This window comes from Carassius gibelio, chromosome B1 (assembly GCF_023724105.1).
Source record: "Carassius gibelio isolate Cgi1373 ecotype wild population from Czech Republic chromosome B1, carGib1.2-hapl.c, whole genome shotgun sequence".
In the NCBI taxonomy this organism is placed as follows: Eukaryota; Metazoa; Chordata; class Actinopteri; order Cypriniformes; family Cyprinidae; genus Carassius; species Carassius gibelio.
This window is the reverse complement of record NC_068396.1, coordinates 28,692,829-28,708,014: the sequence shown is the minus strand read 5'-3', so window position 1 is coordinate 28,708,014 and position 15,186 is coordinate 28,692,829. Positions and strand designations below refer to the sequence as shown.

Sequence of the window (15,186 nt, the reverse complement as noted above, 5' to 3'; positions counted from 1 at the left end):
CGTTGGAATTAAACTTTAAGCAAAAAGGTACATCTCCAGAGGCTGGATTGAGCATTCCTGGGTTACTTCATTAGTTAGGTCTGAAATCGCTCCCTGTATCCTATAAATTGGACAATATGGGGATCGAAACATTATCTGAATTTAGAGTGAACAATGCCATGTGTAGTTCATTCTTTTCTAAATGAAGTTTGATATAATACTTTCTTGACTAAACTGGATAACACACACACACAAATATCATTTAAAATACATAATCAAATACTTCTTATGTGATTCTTATTAGCAGTTATTTAATTCCCTTGTTTTAATCAGTGTGAGCACGGCAAGTAACATAACAAAGATTTATGAAAAAGACTATGAAACCACTTCATAAAGTGAAGTAATACTGAGACACAATGTAAAATGAAAATGTGTGAGAGGTTACCAAATCTTGTGCTGTTTCTATCTGTGTAGCACCTACTGCTCTGCAGATTCCTCTTGTATAGTTTACTTTTACCAATAATTTCCAGTTAAATTCAGTCCTGTCTTTCAATCCTATTGCTACAAGACTTTTTTTTTTTTTTGTTCAAATTAATAATTAAAAAGTATGATACAACCCTATTAAACTACAGACCAGCACTTAGACACAACGAGAAGTGTTATTGGTTCACTGAGACTAACAACATTAGCTTAAGTGTCTGATTAATTAACCTTTCCTCACAAGAGTATCTCTTGAACGAACAGGTTTTAGAGCTCAGAGGAATCTATTCTTCTGTAATAAATAGGACATAATGAGGACACACAGGCTCTGTGTGCGTGTGTGAGAGATAGACGGTTGTCAAAATTAAACCTCTATAGACTTACGTCATGATCTGATTTTCTGCCCCTGCCTCCACCAGAACACCGTCCACGAAGAGCGGCATGGCTGAGAAACTGTGACGCGTCCACTGACGACCTTCATCAAAACTGATCCTGCGGAAGACATTGAGATGTTCAAATGTCAATGGATGACAAAACTACAAACAAATTAATGTTGTGCATCCAGTGCAGGGCAGATTACTTGTAAATTGTAGTCTGTTACTGATTCCAGATTACTGTACATAAAAACAATTGCAGTTAGTAATGTAATCCATTAGATTACACATTTTTGGTAACATAATCAGACTACTTTTTAGATTACTTTTAGATTACTTTCAACCTAACTTGTTTATCATATTGATTTAAATAGGATAATCTTTTGTATCGTATTGCCAGATTACATGTACTCAGTTACTACCCAGCACTGCACGCAATTTTGAAGTGTAAGTGAACGATAATGAAGTTTCAATTATGGCTGAACTATAATTTAAATAATCTGTTTTAAAGGGAATAAGATGCGAACAAAAAGCAGAGATACATACAGTAAAACCCAGTAAAAGTACAATAAAGCAGAGGTCGAAGAAAACCAGAAGCAACATCAAAACATAGAAGAAATGTCTACAAGTGTGGAAGGGAACAGAAGCAAGCAAAAGCTGTAGAGCTTTCTTCTTTCAGGTCTGATCATGATACTTTCTGACAGCTTTTCAACATCATTTCACAGGTGCAAACAGTAGGCTAGCATGTGTGACAAGGTTGCAACGATGCACAATGGCACTGCTTCCAAGTTCTCTCGGGTCTGATAAAAGCAACAGTCGGAGTTAGTGTTGACATGTATCCATTAAGAGAACATACAGTGAAGGCTGTTATTTGAAGTCATGCTTGCAGGAAATGACACGACTGCCCTACACATTTGTGTCTCCACTTACTTTTCGCTTGAGTTGTTTAAGAGAACTAAAAAAATGAAGGTGCCACACTTCAGTGGACCTAAAACTAAAGCCAAATGCTTTGAGTGATAAGAGAGAAAAGATTTGAGACTCTGGAGGATTAAACATCACTGAAGCAAAACCAGGGTCGGCCAATTTGAAGAGGGAACCAATGTGTGAACTCGGGGGGATAAGTGGGAAGCTTTAATATGGAACACTTCCCATGGTGCGCCATGTAAAAACTGATTCCAATCTGTTATTTGGCAGCCTTTGTGTCCTGCCGTTTCATTTTTGTTTGTGTGGAGAGCATGTTCGATCTACACCAACCCGACGATTGATTTTTTTTCCCCTCAATGATCTTAATACTACAGAACCGACCCTGTAAGACAGATGGAGCTCCAACTGTAGTAACTGAAGCAGAATTTCTCCAAACCAGCATGAATAAACCTGGCAGAAGCAAGCTTATTTTCACCTACCAAAGATGTCTAGTGGGCACAGTGGGCTGCTTCACGGCAACCAAAGCTCCACCTTTGTCCAAAAACCACACGTTGTGCTCTTCTTCAAAAATCTGCATCATTGGAAGAACAACATGGGGTTATTTTCATTTTATTGCACAAATAGGCTCAAAAGGGCATTTTTGCGTAGACATTTGTGCACTTTTTTGTCACAGTCATACAGAAGTTTTTCTAGCTTTTGTACTCTGGGTTAACCTTTCGGTTTTTGCGATGGAGTTCTACAGATATGACATGTTTTTGAAGGACAAAACCAAGCCAAAGTTAGCATTTAAGCACTTACAGTTCCATTTTTCTGAATCAATGGCGTATTTTAAATGTGTTTTTGGTATAATGACTGAAATATAAGGTTTGTGGTTAATACAAGATCAAGATTATGGCTGTCAGTAACAACTACTTTTGGTAATTGAGTAATTGGTTGACTATTCTGACCATTAATTGAGTAATCGGACAATTCGTTATTTTTTTTGTGGTAATAAAAATATACCTAAGCAGACAATAGTCTTTACACAAATACATAAAATACATAATGTATTATAAACAATAGAGCTAATCTACATTTTGCATTATAGAGACTGCAGAAGGTGCCAAAAGCCTGTTTTTAAAAACTTATATTTTTAAATCGCAATAAGCAGTTAGCAAAATGAGAAAGATATTGATGTGTTCTTATGTGTTTGCGTGGGTTTATAAATTATTTACCTTACAAATATGATGACATGGCGCACGTTGCGTTCATAATAAATGCAAACTCACAACAATATTCAGAGATGGAGTTTTAGACGCTCCACACATGTAAATGATAACAGTTTGTGTGGAGCAGCATTTACTGTGAATGGAGCCGCTCTGAAAAGCACGTACGTAACCTACATGCATGTATATAATTAAAGCATAATGCATATTTAATTGAATCGTAACTTGTGAATTCACAATAGCATTATGCTTCATGGTCTTATAATGCATTTAATGGATTATCAGCATTGAATGCGCCACATCCGTTATTTTTTGCTGGTTACTCGACATGAGTATATCACAATTAAAAACCCTCGGTGAGTTTACTTGGAAAAATGTTCTTGCTATCAAGTGGCTAAAACGGGAAGTATGAACCAGTGTGAACCAGCCGTACCTGTCTCCAGTTATTGCCTGCATCTGATGAAATGAACATCGCCACATTATTGTAAGACAGCTCCGACCCAATATTTCCTGGGAAACGAACCAAATCCGAAAAATAATTGTGTTAAATAATGAAACAATGTCAAACACCAGCATAGCACATTCAAAATTCATAAATCGACAAATGTGTATTTGTACTTGAATAAGCAGCTTTTGTAACTGAGGTCAGACAGCATGGTTCAATATTTGCTCAATCCATGCTCATACAAACTTAATATACTCACAACATACATACAAACAAACTCAGTTCTGACTCGCATGTTCATGAGCGCACAATCCTGACACACAATCACACTGGACAAAAAAAAGGTTGCTTCCACAACAATGAGGTTAAATGGAGGTTTTGAGAAGAAAAAATGTGATGTGTCACACTGTGCTCAGGATTGCCAAGACACAAAAGTCTGAAATTAAAAATCAAGCGCCACAGTATGAATTCAAACACTTCTTATCAAATGTCTCATCCAAGACCAAATGATTTGAGCTATGCTACCCATACTCATTTTAAATCTCCATACTTTTACACTGTCATCATTGTCTCATTTGGTGCATTTTTTTTTCTCAAACGACTATGAATTACAAAAGAGAGAACAAGATAATGAAAAGGTGAGTGCCACAACTTCCATTCTTGTGTATCGTAGTTGTGTTGTTTTACACCTACGCACACAAACATCATGACTAGCATAAACCCTCCCGCAGTCTTCTCCACTTTTTTGGTGTTGCTCTTTTCTAAGACTGTCACAATGAACAGAGGGGAAGTGATTGTACGTCCTTGAGTTGCCTGTGAGAAATGAGTTTGTTTCCTTCAACTGACAACTTAAACAGCAAACCCACTGGGAATGTGAAATGAGAGAGCTGTTCATGTTTAAAGAACTTTTGTATATTTAAAACGAAGGGCTATTTCAAAACTGTATATAAAATAAACACTTGGTGTGCTTGCTTGGCCAAAAGTAGACTGAAGATGTGAAGAAAAAGGCTTTAATAAACATAAACAAACAATTTTTTTGTTCTTGTTTTTTTTTTTAGTTTTTTAGTTTTTTGGTTTTTGAAAGTTTATGTAAAAGCACTTGGTGCTCAAAGTTTTTTTTTTTTTATATATTAATTTTACAAATATGTGGTCTACAATCATGAATACAGGTTATATATATATATATATATATATATATATATATATATATATATATATATATATATATATATATATATATATATATATATATATATATATATATATATATATTATCCACCAATAAAGAGGAGCCTATTAGGTGGAGCATATTGTCGCAAGGCTGTATACGAACTTTAAAATAAAATAGTTGTAGGTATTTAAGTAGATTAACAATAGAATAGTTTTACATATTACATATCACAGAAATAGCTAAAAATAAAATAAAATAAAACAAAATTACAATTACAAGATATACTACTGTTCAAAAGTTTGGGGTCTCTTGAACCAAACTGACCATGAGAGGTCAAAGATGCAAAATATAGGCCTACATCAGAGATGATTAGAATTCACCCCAAAATTATTAAAATTGTCAACCTCATGTCATTCCAAACATTATATATTTTTTTTCTCTTTAGAACAAAAGCAGTATTTTTGAAGTATGTTGGTAACCAAAAACGTTTGTCAACCAATGACGTCCACATTTCTCAAAATGAAGACAGAAATTGATTTAAGACGGCATGAGGGCAAGTAAATAATTTTCATTTTTCATTGTCAGGTGAACTATCCATTTAAAAGTTGTTTGTATTTGTGATTTAGGATGATTTGCTCATAAACAAGCTGAGTCGTACTCCAAATTACATTTTATTTTGGAACCAAAATCCACTTTCACACCAACTAAACGACCAAACGCTGCAAACAAACATGAGAGTCTGCAGCAAAAGCTCTGGCATAAAAGCATCCTTAGTGACCAGCCTGACGTAACAAGCAATGTTTACGTTTCTTAGAAACACGCCAACACACCCAACAACGGCCGAACATGACAGTCCCACACATGCCGCTCGTGTTTTCATTTACCTGTAGCCACGATGACTCCCGGCACCGAGCTCTTGGTGGAAATGGAGCCGGAGAGGTACGGGTTCTCTGACATCTGCAGTTGTAGGTGCAGCGAGCAAAACGGCTGAGCAGAGAGAAAGTGACACATCCTCCATTAGCCACAACAAAGCTATTATGTAGCTGTCAATCAAAAGGAGCCGACGTGATCCCGCAGGCATGAGAAAGTCTAAGACAATAAGCTCACGAGTACTGCTGCCTTGGCTATAATGCAGGCGACTTTATTACACAATTCATAATACAGAAGCAACTCCCATAATTCACTGTCATGACCCTGGAGAAACACGGATAATGCTGGGTGATCCATTGCATACTGGATACCGTTAATCTCGCCGTCGGAGATCCACGTGTAAACAAAATAACACAGTTCAGGTAAATCAAGACGATAAATCTACAAAGCAAACTCAGCCAATCAAGTTAAAGGACGATATAAAGGCAACACAAACAGAATTTAGGAAATAATAGCTTCTGTGGGAATAATTCTGCGTTCTGTTTAAATTCAGATGTAGAATGTTCTAACAAAGAAGTTGTCTGGCAACCAAATTACAGAGAATAAACATTGCTCTGCAATGTTAACATGTTCTATAGGTGCATCATTATCAGCATACAGGATAACACTGGTCTCTGCTAAGATTTGTTAAAAAAATATATATGTAATAGAAGAGCGCATAATGTAAGCACTACTGTATGACTTGTTGATGTATTTTGTTTGCCTATTATGTTATCCCTGGGTGCTGAAAAGGTACACAATGTCTTGAGAGATGAATTTATGTTTCCAAGTTTCCAAGTTTAAGTGGGATTCTATTATACTTTTCAAAGTAGGAAGTTGATTTCCCAGATTGGAGAGCAGCATAACACTATGCTGTGACATGGCTCGTCAAAACTAAATCGTGCTCATTATGATCAGCTGTCTGCACTGGAAGCAGCTGATGGCACATAGCGGATGCTCTATTTCAGTTTCTATCACGTGGTACAGCCACTTAATAGTATAGGCAATTGTTCACTCAAAAAATAAAAAAATAAATAAAAAAAATTAAGGTTTCTTTGTTAAAGTGTAATTATAAATGTAAGTACTGAGTAATATTAATTAACTACATGCACTTACTATATGCTTTGGCTTAGAATTAGGGTTTGGCTAAAGGTTACTTGCATGTAATTATGTATAGTTTATTATTATTATAGTGTGTATAATGTAACATGTAACAAAGACACCTTAAAGTAAAGTGTTACCAAATTGTCTACTTTATTTTTCTCATCAGAATCAGATTTTTTTTTTTTTTTACTGTTGCTGAATTGTAGCCTCAATCTTCCAGCTGATTGGTCTGTGGGTTAGTAAATACTCAGAAATAACACGTAGCTCCGATGCTTACAAATGTAAACAGCCTCCAGCCATGACTTGTAGAAGTATGTGTCTGGTTTTGCAATAAAGGGTAGGCGTGATGTTTTATTACTGAGTGCAACAGTGGGTATCATGTACTCATTTATCCAACACTAGGAAGATAACACCTTGAAAAGCTCAGATGAATAACAATAACATATCGACTGTGGTTTCCACCCAAAATGGGACAAATAATGTAATGTATTCATGTATGGAGTGCCCTCTGTCGAGAGGGCCGTGAACGCTAATTGCCTTTTACAGTCATTACCGGCAAAAGACAGGGATCTGACATTAAAGCAGAGAAGCAACTCTCCTGCGACCTCCTACATAACAAAACCAGAATCTGCTCTCCATGCACCACAGATTGTCCTTTTCATCCCCTCAATAGGTGGCTTGACATTATTACATGGACGGCAAAGGCAACAGGATTTCGAGTCGGTAATCGTAAGGATTATAGGAGGCTAATGAGAGTGTCAAAGCAGAGGACTATTACAGCCTCTTCAGTCTGCTGGAGCTTTCTGCGTGTGTTTCTTTGGCCTTGATGTTTTTCTTGTGCCTCTAAACATGATATGGCTGCTAAATATTAATGATTCTCTGTGCATTTCAATACCCTGAAACTATTTCCCATTTACAAATTATAAAAATGTATTACTTGAGTAGATCTAATATCGTCGCTAATTATGCTTTACAGTGTCTGTTGCCTTTAATCAGATCTGTTGGAGAAAGAATATTACGCTGAAAGAATTAGACAGTTAAGCTAGCCGCATGCAAAAACAAATAAATAAATAAATTATATTTCCAAAATTGGTCTAGATTTCTTTTGTATTCCCAGAAATAACAAACTGGCCCATAAATCAAATCAAATCAAATCAAATCAAATCAAATCAAATCAAATCAAATCAAATCAAATAATATAAATAAATAAATAAATAAAAATAAAATAAAAAACAGACCAACTTAAAGGAATAGTTCACTTACTAATAAAACTTGGCATAAAATAAAATAACTAAATAAATAATTTCAGTAATGACTGACATGAATAACAACGAACGAAGTTACAATGAACAGTTAAATCACTAATAAAAATGGTTGTAAAATAAAGAAAATAATACTTTAAAAATAAAACAAACATTAAAATAAAAATAAAAAATATGAATAACACACCGATCAAGTTAAAATTATAGTTCACTGACTGATAAAAAATAAAGAAACCAAACAAAACAGATATAAAAACAAAAACAATATTAAACAAAAACAAAATAAAATGACATGACATAATTGTATATACTTTAGTAATGCATAACTGTAATAATATACTGACCGAGTTAAAGGACGAGTTTGCTCACTAATAAAATAAATTTTGTTAAAAAATAAAATAAAACAATTGTATATATTTTAGCTGTGATTAATGTGAATATCAAACTGACTAAGGTAAATGAATAGTTCACAAAAATATATCTTACCAGCACACAATGAATGGGATTTCCTGCCAGGTCAGTAGTGGGCGCCTGCAAAAGCCTCCAGTCTCGGCCCTTGTTGTAAGTAATGTACGTCTTCACCTGGTTCTCCACCTTCCTATTAGCAATGAGCATACCTTCAATCCCTGCTACCTGGGAACATGGGGGAAGAAATACGATACAAATATGAACATGAACATCTATATTGACCATTACAGTGCTTCGGACTGTCATCTACTAAAGCCTCTTAATTACGCAGACACTAGCGCCCACTCTATGAAAACCCAAGCTCGCTAACATTGGTATTACTCTAGCTGACAAGCATCTAACCCAGTGCCAGGCTGCTCATCCTCGGCCTAAAACAAGCCCAAACTTAGCAATATTGAATGGTGACAGTGGTGCTAGCGACCCGTTTTAAATCGCGTCCTGCTAGCGGAGCATGCTCTAAGGCAGGGTCCGAGTCTGTAAGTGGCACTAATAGGGACTGCATTTGACAGTGTCCCAGTGACGGATCCGCATTGGATGGACACGGCTAATGGGGTTCCCTCCTCCGCTGGCCAGACGTGTCAATCACAGCGGTAATTATTTATTATCCTTTAGCTTCCATCTCTCCGTTCCAATGTTCTCCAGGAAGAAGATGGATGTACTGGTTGTGGTAGAGCGGTTCATATTCAGCATGCTCTGCAAATCGGGTCATGCTTCAGTGAGCGGATCAGCTGCTCAATCGTGTTTACAAAGAATTCATCACGAGTGCGTGTTCAGCACTATGCAAATAATCAAAAGAGCAACTGAGCACACAAAGCAAAGATCTCTAGCCTGAAATACTTCGGTTTAAAACAAGAGTAAAATGTGCATGTGTGTGTGTGTGTGTAGCACTGTGCGAGAAAAAAAGTTGCTAAATATTTTTTTTTTTTTTTACGTTTTTACTGCCACTTTTGATCAATTGAATGACTCCTTGCTGGATAAAATATTAATGTTAAAAAAACTGACTTCAAACTTGTAAACAGTAGTGTATCATTTAATTCTAGTGTTGCCAAGATAAGCAGTGTGTGTACTTTGCATACAAGGCAGCAGTAAACTGATGCCAACACCAAAGAAGTGTGTGCCAGAACCAAAATATGCATTATCAATCACTACTGTTATAAAAAATATATAAAAGTAAAGCAACCCCACTTTTCGCTGATCAATAGAGAGATAAATATGACAAACGTCCAGTCACGGACCACATCTAAACTTAGGCTCCAACTGGAGCTTCAGTGAAAAAAAGCCAGGTTTCAATGAGCATTAATGAAGGCTGCTGCAATCTATTAGAGATATGGATGGACTGCTGATTCAGTATTGGCAGGGTGACCATGCATTGAGCCAGCCTTGGCACAAAAGTGGGGAGATGCATCATAACCAATGCATTAATGAAACCATCCTTGATGGCACTCAGTAATGGAGACTATTTTTAGCTCCCTGGACAAGGGAAGCGAATGTTTCATTTCTCATAAAAAATAAAATAAAATAAAAAATAAAATAAAATAAAAAAGTGTGCTTGGTAAAGGCTGCTAATTTTAAAGCAATATGATATAGTATATGCTAAGAGTGACTGTATTCAAATGTTAATGTCTTAATGTCTTGAAGGAGGAATGGTTTCCTTGAACTCAACTGACAAATCTATTCTTACAGAAAAACTACAGGCAGTGTGAGAGTGCTGGCCACAGACAGGTGGATCGATCTTGAGATATTGACACTTCTGGTGTGGATTTATACTCACAAAATAATATTTATTGACGATTGTGGTACACTATGAGTAATGATTTTATTATTTAGCATATAAATGAATGCAAATCATGAAGGTATATATATATATATATATATATATATATATATATATATATATATATATATATATATATATATATATATATATATATATATATATATATAAAAGAAAATGCTTTTATTTAATTACATTTAGAACAATATAAATATATACCTGATTATTCCTGAAAAAAAAAAAAAAAACTTCACTTTAGTACTTCATACTTGGTAGGAGATTTAAAAAAGTCTAATAGCCTACTCTTATCAAAAGAAGAGAACAGAACAATGCCACTGACCCAAAAGAAGTATAATGCAGACTACCGCTGAGAGGTGTTTAAAAAACAGAGGAAGAGAGACAACAGGAGAAAATGATAGAGAGAAAGGCACTTCCTTTCACTTAGTCTCACTTGTTGTATGCTATTTTCTTTTATCAGCTTTTATAAGAGTTCCTTTTTTTTCTCTCTAAAATGTCTCCAATAAATCCTTAAGACTTCTGCTTGTGCCTATAATAAAGACTCCCAAAGCTTCTTTAGATCTTTAGACATAAAAAAAAACCCTTTAAATGATTGAATAGACATAATAAAATGTGTGCTTTGGAGCAATTAAGATAATTTGAAATGTTTTGAATTTGAGATTTGTTCTTTTCTGAAGTACCAGTATTTCTTAACAGGGCTTAAGCTGGCTAAGAAATCAGCTATCCTCCAGAGGGAAACAATTTATGATATGTCTACGTGGTACAATGAAATCTCTTATCTCGAAAGATCAAGGGAAACTTTATTCCTCGTGATAGGATCCCTTTAAAAAGGAGTAATACCCAAAACACGAGCAGCTCCCATTGAATCAGCAATCTCTCTCCTCTCCCCCTTCGACAACATTTAACTACAACTCAATTTATCTCTCTGTCTTCATTGCTATCGTTCATTTACGCTTGCTAATTCCCCAGAGGCTTAGATAATGTGGGCTGTGCTTGAGTGCCAGGGTGAGAAGTAGCGTCTGACATGAATTCTAATGCAGCCTGAGGAGTAATGGGCATCTAGCATGAAGCCGTTGACTTGAAGGCTAATGTTAGCTTGTTAACTAGTTAGGGATGAAATTATGCCTCGTAAAGGTCGATCATGCTGTTGCCTCCGAGCCCACGGCTGGTCCTGACGTTCTCCAGGGCCAAAGTGAAGTATATTCCACGCGTGTCAGATATGTACAGGTTGTAGGTATCGTTCTGGTTCCACTCCTGGACAGCAGTGAAAACCTGACCTTGATCTGTGCTCACAATATGCATGTCCTAGAAAGTAGAAAAAGAAAAAGAAGGGGAAAAGACAGCTGAGGGTGAGAGAAAAGATAGCTGAAGTCATTAGCAAGGACCCCTGCTAGTTCTGGGTGGGCATGGTCTGCAGGATTACATGTTGAACATGTGTTTTAATGTATGCCCACCTGACCAAAGCAAGCCATGTGAAAAGATTTTGCACTTCAGTTCTTTAACAAGAATGTGCAGAAACGTGCTCGGCATTAGTAACTAAAAACCTTTACTTTTGACTTGATCATTCATCCACACCAATAGGTGTCATTATAAAGGCCAAAACCACTGGGTTAACAGAGTAACTATAGAGTGTTGATGAAAAGCTAATAAATAATCGAATCATAAAAATCTGGTCTAGCTTCCTTCTGAATCTAGTTGTCTAATGAAAACACTTTGTTTACTCTAGCTAATGCATTCGAAAGGTTAGGTAGTCTCTTACCTTGGGCAGGGAGTATTTGGGGATTTTAATGCGTACAAAGGGTTCTCTTTGATAGGACACATAGTAGCTTGCTCTGCCAGTGGTCGTCACCTGTATGGAGAAAAATATCACATTTCTCATATATCAAATAACTGGCATCAAAACTGGGAAAATCTATTGACAGTAACTATTGATTTGTCTTTGTACTTTAAACAAAAGTTTAGCGGTGGGCGGTATGACCAAAATCTTATATAACAGTATGAGTAATTTTATTTTTACGCTAATGGTGTAATTCGAAATACACTCCCTAATGCTGGCTTTGTTAAATGTAACTGGCAACTCAGAGCTGGGTAAATTTGTTGAGTTAAACCAGGGGTGTTCAAACCTGTTCCTTGACGGCTTTCAAAGTTTGGCTCCGTTCCACATTAAACACACCTTGACCAGCAAATCAAGGTCTTGAGAAAAGTGTGTTGGAGTTAAACTTTATTGGTCCCTTAGTAGCAAGATTAGACATCCCTGGGTTAAACGAACTCAGCAAGAAGGATTGTTCATTTTCACCTAACCTGTTAGGTTTTGTTTGTTATTGTTTCTATCACAGTATAGTAGAATATCTATCACCATTTCTACCAGTTGTACGTACAGTTCTTCTATAGAGTACAGCCCTAGCAGAGTTGCCAGGTCTGCAAAACAAACCCAGCCCAAAATAAGCCCAATCTAGATTTGTTCTGTGGCTATCCCCTCCTTCAATTGTTTGGCTTTATCAAAATCATGTTCAATGGGAAACGGGGTTTCCCTTTGTCTAAATAGCACTATGGTGGTAAAACCATGGACTTGGCAACCCTGAGCCATAGCAAATTGAATGAGAATGAGCGCTATTAACTTACTGACTCCTACAGCACATTACACAAAGCTGTAAATTCAGAAAGCTAATTCAGTAACAGATAGAGCAGCTTATGTCTAGAACGACCCATTAAAATCCCTCCACCATGATTTGGAGGATACTGCTTGGTTTTGGTTTGTCAATGCCCTTTGCAGTTCAAGAGTGGAGAGTGGTAAATATCTTGTAGGACAATCAATACCCTCATTATTCTCTGTCAAGACAAATCTTTAATTCTCGCAAGCAACACACCCGCTCCAACCCCGCTCCAAGGGGGATTGTTGGCGCTAATGATAGCACATGTAGCAAATACACAATGGTTGTTAGCATACAGAGCAGGAACTGTCAGAAGCTTGTCATATCTACAGCTGCACAAAAGGGAATAGAGAATGAAAGAAAGAATTATTCCGCAGCACAAAAGGTACTTCATCCTGCCAAAGTATCAGACATGTTTAATATTCATTCCACCTCTTTTCATAATTTCAATTAGAGAGCATATATACACCCAACAGGATTCCAAATTGAACATGGGAATAAAATGGCTCCCTGATTATATGTCAGAAACAATTATGCTTCTTAGACGGTAACGTGCATTCAATAAATGAGGAGAGAGAGGCAGAGAAAGAGAGCGGCGGTCTGGAGAAAGTTCTAAACAAACAGCATGTCCGACGTGTCTCCAAAAAGCCGCTCTGCGTGCAACAGAAGGAAGGAGCGGGCAGGATCGATGCTTTCCAGGGCAGTTGAACTTCGAAAGAAATTGGGATGATCGATTTTTCTGTTTCACATTCTTTGGACTGTGATGTGGCGTGACAAAACACTGGGGTTGAACGTCCACCACTCCTTATTGGCAGGACTTGTTATCTGCACTGCTGTTGGACTTCCAAGAGGGTTGTGAGTAAATGTTTTGAAACTTGCCATCAATGTGAGGAAACTTTCCGTTGGCTTGGAAATACTGTCATTTATAATTCCCAGTCTGAAAATTTGGCCATGACTTTGGATGCAATTATTTGTATTCTCTAGGTGCCCATTCTCTAGTCCCCACCAAGATATGTACTGTTTCGAAGAGAATTGTTTTCATGCAGATAGAAATTAATATATTCAAAAACTGCCCTGAAATGGAATTGGAAATTTAGGCTATTACCATTTGACTTTTCCCCTTGAGTATAAGATTATTATTATTATTATGATCCACTAGGGAGTTGAAAATGACACATGAATACATACATATTTATGCACGCAAACTTTGCCTGGACGTTAAGGATACTTTTGTTTTTGGCTGGGAAAGGCATGGGGCTAAAGAAATGATGACAGAATTTTAATTTTTTAGTGATCTATTTCTTTAAGGTTTATTCACACTGACAATGATCTGCAGCCCAAAGCAAGCAGAACTCATTCATTTTCAATGAGATTTGGAGATTTGAGGCAACATTAACATTGACAACCATTGACGATGTGACAAAGATGAGCAGAGTTCAACTTGCAGATGAGCAGCAACGCCATGGGAGTATAGACAGAAGGCCTTGTTAGTTTCATATATATATATATATATATATATATATATATGACACACTGTGTTCCACATTCTACAATTTATAAGTGAGTGGCAACAGGAATAACAGAGCATTTCACAAAGGGAACACACTGAGAAATACCAACAGATCAGATGTTTAAGGAAGTCCTTATCTCAAAGACAAATGGCAAAGTGTTACACTGTTATCATTGTACTTTTTATTTTGGCCACGTTGATTGACTTTAATTAACTGTAGATGTCATTATAAAATTCCAAAAACAATTAAATGATGCCAGTTGACATGTTTCCCTTACTTTAAAAGCAGAAGATGCTTCAGAGTAAAGAAACAATATATATATTAGGGGTGTGACGAGAACCACGAAAACGACTGGGCTCACGAAAACGACTTTTTAATTAAGAAATCCTCTATAAAATGTATGGGGAAAAAATATATTTTATTCATCTGAAAAACACAAAATGCAAAAAATGTAGGTGCATTTTGACATCAACTAGTACTTTATGAAATTAAACTTCTATTTTAATTAATGTTTTAGTAACATAATTTACTAGTGGTTCTGACTAAATGTTCATTGCTTAAGTCTTTTAAAACAAATATTCATTTGAACAAAATAAAAAATGCCGAAAAAAGTCAGTGTCTTAATTCATAAAGACCTGTTTCTCAATTAGAATCTTTTGAATGAACAATTCAATGACAAATACTTTTTTTTTTTTTTTTTTTTACTGTAAATGGTTTTAAAAAGAGGACATTGCCATTCTTTTTTTTTTTTTTTTTTCTCGCTACTATAGAGAGAATAAGTGTTTATACCCATACTATAAACTTTTATTCCAGTACTTCTGTTATCTAAATGTTTTTAACACAGAAATAATTATGTGTGGTTGAAAAGACCGTGTTGCTCTTTCTGGATCACTTGCAGAATGAATGAGTAA

At 36.1% G+C, this 15,186-nt stretch overlaps 1 protein-coding gene across 1 annotated transcript in view; it reads right to left on the bottom strand.

The window, feature by feature from the left end:
• The window catches only part of sorcs3a (sortilin related VPS10 domain containing receptor 3a), a 207,272-nt gene that overhangs the window by 36,407 nt on the left and 155,679 nt on the right, over positions 1-15,186 (bottom strand). The window contains exons 8-14 of the mRNA XM_052546258.1: positions 11,873-11,962; positions 11,239-11,418; positions 8,340-8,486; positions 5,463-5,565; positions 3,396-3,472; positions 2,237-2,328; positions 844-951 (exon numbers count right to left, since the gene is read on the bottom strand). Coding sequence (XP_052402218.1) covers positions 844-951; positions 2,237-2,328; positions 3,396-3,472; positions 5,463-5,565; positions 8,340-8,486; positions 11,239-11,418; positions 11,873-11,962 — 797 coding nt within the window. The remainder of the gene's footprint in view (positions 1-843; positions 952-2,236; positions 2,329-3,395; positions 3,473-5,462; positions 5,566-8,339; positions 8,487-11,238; positions 11,419-11,872; positions 11,963-15,186) is intronic.